This window comes from Gekko japonicus, unplaced genomic scaffold (genome assembly GCF_001447785.1).
Source record: "Gekko japonicus isolate JY-2015 unplaced genomic scaffold, Gekko_japonicus_V1.1 scaffold1680, whole genome shotgun sequence".
Lineage (NCBI taxonomy): Eukaryota > Metazoa > Chordata > Lepidosauria > Squamata > Gekkonidae > Gekko > Gekko japonicus.
This window is the reverse complement of record NW_015166472.1, coordinates 383-5733: the sequence shown is the minus strand read 5'-3', so window position 1 is coordinate 5733 and position 5351 is coordinate 383. Positions and strand designations below refer to the sequence as shown.

General features: G+C 43.8%; 1 protein-coding gene across 1 annotated transcript in view; it reads right to left on the bottom strand.

Annotated features, from left to right (window-relative positions):
- The window catches only part of LOC107111183 (rab11 family-interacting protein 4-like), a gene marked incomplete at its 5' end in the record, with an annotated part of 13238 nt that extends 8096 nt beyond the window's left edge, over positions 1-5142 (bottom strand). The window contains 4 exons of the mRNA XM_015412113.1: positions 25-183; positions 957-1094; positions 3800-3881; positions 5002-5142. Coding sequence (XP_015267599.1) covers positions 25-183; positions 957-1094; positions 3800-3881; positions 5002-5142 — 520 coding nt within the window. The remainder of the gene's footprint in view (positions 1-24; positions 184-956; positions 1095-3799; positions 3882-5001) is intronic.
- Between the last annotated feature and the right edge of the window lie 209 nt (positions 5143-5351).

Here is a 5351-nt window from a genome sequence, read left to right as displayed (position 1 = left end):
ATCCCAGTCCTGACGACACCTCACCTGCTTTAGGCGTTTAATTTCATGCTCCATTTCCACTTCTCTTGCCTTTGCATTGAATTCACTCAAGCTAGAGGAAGAGCTTCTCCCGCGACCAGGCCGCTCACACTCAAGTTTGTACAACTGCAGGTGCTCCAACTCCTTTCGCAGATCTTCAATAAGCTGCACAAAGCCCAGGAAAAGAAATCAGGTCAAAGGGACGTTCCTTATCACTTGCCCTCCCCCACCAGCTCTCCTGGCTATTGCCTCTGTTCCTGGCAAGAGAATGGGGTGACAGTAGGAGAGGGGACGGGCAGCAGTGGAGGATTCATGCATAAAACTTATCTTCCCTTGTGAAGATTAACTGGAACAGTATGCCAGGGAGGAGGGAAATGTAGTTCTCAGAGCTGCTAGCTATCAGTGGATGTTTAGAGCTTGAATGAGAGGCCTCCACATCCAGATGGCCTCCCTGCTGCTAATTCTCCTTGGCAAAGTAAGTTGGCAAGGAGGAACTGGTGACTGAGACACTTAATGAGGCTGAACTAAACTCTCCCCTCCTCAAAGTATCCAGAGTTCAGAAAACTTTGCACTCAATTCAGAAAGAGCTCAGATGGAACCTTTGAGAAGTCTGACCCCCTCATTGTGAGATTCTGGGCCAACACTCATTGCTGTTACTGGTCTTCTTGTTGAAATCCCCCATATAACTCCTTCCCCCTGATTTTTAGGAGCATAGTTTGAAAGCTACTGCTTTAGTACTTTAGTAATACAAAGTCAACTGCAGCTGATGTGCCTAATAACCTTTGAAAAAAAGTTTTAAAACCCTATGGTAATACCCTTTTGGAACAGGAGTTAATTTTGGGCTTTTAACTTGAGAATTTTCTTTTATTACTATGCAAAGTATTAATTTAATAGGAAAACAAAAACAGGCAGCCTGTGTCGCAAACATTATTACCCACCTCCTGAGTTGCCTCCCTCTCCTTATTAAATTCCAGTCTGTTCCTTCTGAGCTTGTCCATCATTCTTTTATACAAATCCATCTCGTCTTTGAGTCGCAAACTGGTGTCTTCTAATCTGTCAGACATTCGCTGCTTTTCCTGAGCACAGTGAAAAGAGTATTACAAGTTGCCTTCAATTTCCAGTCAATGTATATGACCCTGCCCTCCTGGAATGGTTTTGCTTCATAGGTGCATGTTGGAAAACTGGCATATCTGAGTGCTCTCCCAGAATTAAAAAACAAAACAAAGCAGCTCTTTGCACAGAGAAAACTAGTATGTCCTGGAAAATGCTGGCCTAGAGTCCTCCTCATGGGCATGCTACTTACCCTTGATCATGAAAAGTTTCTGGCGGAGTGAGCACTGGAACATGCCATTCCATCATGAAGTAGAAAGTAAACGATAAGTATGACTGTCTCTCCTGCAACTTGCATAGAGACAAAATGTCCCTACCAAGCAACTGCTCATCTTGAGGACCCTGTGAGAGTCAGTGGTGCTGAACTAATGTGCCCTGCTTGCAGCCCAAACCAGGATATGCTTGCTTGTGAAAGAGAGTCTGTTCATCCCAATAACTCCTGCATAAGCAACAGTACCCTTATCATCTTCAGGATAGGTTTGAAGTCACCTCAGTATCAAACAAGTAGGGTAATCTGCCCACGGGGGAACACCTAAGAAGATGTGGAGTTTTGCATCAGAAAAAGCACGGAGCAAGCCCTGACCTGGATAGCCCCTGGGTGGATGGGAGACCTCCTTGAAATACCAGAGATGGGAGGTGGGAGCAGACTTTATTCAGCCAATACAAAACAAAACAAAAAAGCATGGAGCCTGATCTTACGTATATTTACTTGACCACAAGTTCAGAAGAATTCATTGAAAATTGCTTTCAAGGGGAGACTTGGGTTACTCAAGCCCTGTGCAGAAGGTTGAAGTATTTGCGACTTAACCAATCTTCTGTGCCCCCAGAGGCAGTGTTTGAAGAAACAGAACACTGGTCACCTGTGATTAGGGTTCCCATCTGCCCGGTGGGGGCAAGGGATCCCCTGATTTTGTGGGCTCCTGCCCACTGCCAGGCATGCCAGCAGGAGGGCACCTCCCCCCCCAAAAAAGCAACTTCACACACAACATGCCTGTGTCACCTGTAGGTGATGTCAGTGACATCGAGGGGTGATGCTCTGGCTAGGGGTGAAACTATGGTTTGATGCCAATTTTACCATAGAGTTTTGCCCAAAAGCCAGAGCATCGCCCCCAACATCGCTGTGCCTATGTCACTTCTGTGCGACAGGCATGTCATGTCCAATGTCACTGTTTTGGGGGGAATGTGGGTGTGACATCACTTCCCACTCCCAGAACGTCCCCCCATCCCCCTCCCAGCAGGTGAAAGGGATCCATCAACCCTACCTGTGATCCATGTTCTCAGGATTCCAGTTCATGCACTAACTGCAGAGAGGCCAAGCAAACTAGCAGGAGAGGCACAGGTACCACTGGGCAAAGACAGCAACAGTTGTTCTAAGCCCAGTATTACTCCCTCCAGGCATTACCTATTGTGCTTCTTGCTCTTAGGATTGTCAGCTGCCTGGAGAAAACAACTGTCCTGTCCCTTTAATACAGCCTTAAGAGGATGTTATTTATCTCCAAGCCTTGGAAAGCTTTAGCTGCCCATTCCCACACATTCAGCCTCTGTAGGCATTTTTTCCTTGAGGACATTCTCCATGGACAGGATGTTTTTCTCCGGGCCCTATTAGCAATTCTACTTGCTCTCTCCTACTATTGCGGTTCAGAGCTTCAAACCCATTTCCTGACTGTGACAACATTCCTATGCCTTTGTTTCAAAGAGAAACAGTCCATTTACTTAAGAGACAGGCTTGTAAAGCCTCATGATTAAAAGCAGTACATTGATTACTACATAAAGATAGCCCATGTGTGTCAATTACAGTCTTCCTTGGGGGCAAAGAACCTCCAAGCTTCTCACTCTCGTTCGCTGACTATGACAACGCACCCATGAGAATATTCTTTCAAAGCACAGAATATGTGAGTACTGTTTAAAGAGCTGCCCTTTCCCTTTGGGATTTTGTTTTCCAGGGTGGCGGTGGCGGCTCTATCCTTCCTTTTTCTTCAACCACATAACCAGAGCCCAAGTAACAGCTTATTTACACAAACACACACAGAGACAATTCTATATCAAATCAAGTCTGAGCTCTCCCTAGAAGCTAAAATGACTAAACTGAGACTATTGCACTTTGGACACATTATGAGAAGACAGGAGCCACTAGAAAAGACAAGAACACTAGGAAAAGTTTAAGGTAGCAGGAAAAGAGCAAGGCCCAATATCAGATGGATGGACTCAATCAAGGAAGCCGTGGCCCTCAGTTCGCAAGACCTGAGCATAACTGTTTATGACAGGTTTTGGAGGTCATTAGTTCATAGGGTCACCATAAGTTGGAAGTGACTTGACAGTACTCTCTCTCTCTCTCTCACGCAGACACACACACACATACACAAAACTCAAGACAGTGTGCTTTAAGAGCTCTTACTTTCCCAGCCTTTAAAAGCCTCCTAGGTCCAATAAATGGCATTGTGTCCCTTTTTCTCTGCTTCCTACCGCGTGGAATGAATGCAGCCAAATGTAACACAGCAATTCTCATATTGTACATACATTTCTTATGCCTGCATTTTGATCACAATCATGCTGAGCCATAACGGAAGGTCTGAAGTGATCTTTAAAACCAGTCAAACTCATCTGAACTGAGCAGGGCCCTCTGAAATCAATGTAGGAAGAAAAGTGACACAAGACAAGGGGTTCTTGTTACCTCATCTAGCTTCTCAGTTTGCGATTTCAGTCGTAAGATTGTAGTTGTGAGCTCACAATTTTCTTCTTCAAGCTGTTCAACCCTGAAATTGAAGGAGAACAGTGAAGTGATTGGACAGTAACAGCTACACTTGGTACAGGCATTAAAGGCAAACTAAGCACCATCTAAAGAGGGAAGAATTTTTTCAAAAAAACCATTCAATACATAGAACCAGGGTAGGGGGTTTAAAAAATTTCTTCCTCACTCCAGTAGAAAACAGCAAGAGTCCCATAGCCCGTTAAAGACTAACAAAATTTGTGGCAGGGTATCAGTTTTTGTGAGTCACTGCTCACTTCTTCAGATACAGCTGAGGTTTTTTTGTTAGTCTTTAAGATGCTACTGGACTCTTGCTCTTTTGTACTGCTACAGACAAACACTGCTACTCATCTTGATCTATTTCCTTGTTCCAATGAAGGCAGCAAGACCCTCAGGATCTAATTCTTATTATGGGTGTACTGAAACTGTTTGTGACCCAGAGCCACTTTGCATTATAATGGCCCTTAGCTGTGAACAATTTAGTGCTGTATTACTTTAAGACAAGAGCTCAAACGTCTCTGTCAATCACTTGTTAGAACTGGTGCCTTAACCAGGGCTATATATAACAATGTAATGTAGTGATTAGTGTCAGACTAGGCTCAAATCCCTACTAAGCATAGCTTTTCTTGGCAAAGAATCTGGGTGTAGATATTTTTTAAAAACACAGAATTCATTTCGTTTAGGCCACAATACCAACTGTGACAGGCTCACTTCTATACTTACATCTTCACACATTCACATGGTTGCACCTATGTAAACAATATGTTGCATCCAATGATCCATGGATGCAAGTATCACAAATCATCTCCCCCCCCCCCAGCAGTTTGTTTTTGAAGTCATGGGATCCAGGTGGAATAGCAGCCACATAGACTGGGAGGCTGCAGTGGAGAGTGGGATACGTAGTGTGATAATGACAGCCATTTATGGAGCTCTGGCAGAAATCAATGCCAATTCTGTATCTGTATCATAATAATGAGGGACCACATGATACCTTTCTGTACATAATTGTGGGCACATGCACGTAATGTAGGCCTTAACTACTTCCAGTATAGCAATTTTTAAAAATCTGTAGCAACTTTAATAGCAACATGGTGGCTGAAGAAAGCCAGTATCTGTATAAACAGTACCTTGTGTTGAGCAGCTCAATTTCAGTGCTCTTCTCCTTTTCATATTTGCTGTATGCTTCTCTGTGCCTCTTTAGCTCTTCTTCCAGAGTCTGTTCAGCTGATGCCTCCTGGTCTTTCAACAGTTCTTCTAATTCATGAACTCTAGTAAAGTGATTTCATGTTTACTCAACAGCTCAACATATCTGCTTGCAAGTTACATACTTCAGTGTTCCATTCCTTTTAACATCTACTGGATATGGCAACTGCCAATCAAAAGGCAATTAGAGTGACTTGTTTCTTGATTATATGGCCTGTGAACTGCCACCTCCATTTGCTGACATCTCAAAAAACACTGTTTATTGTAATTTCTG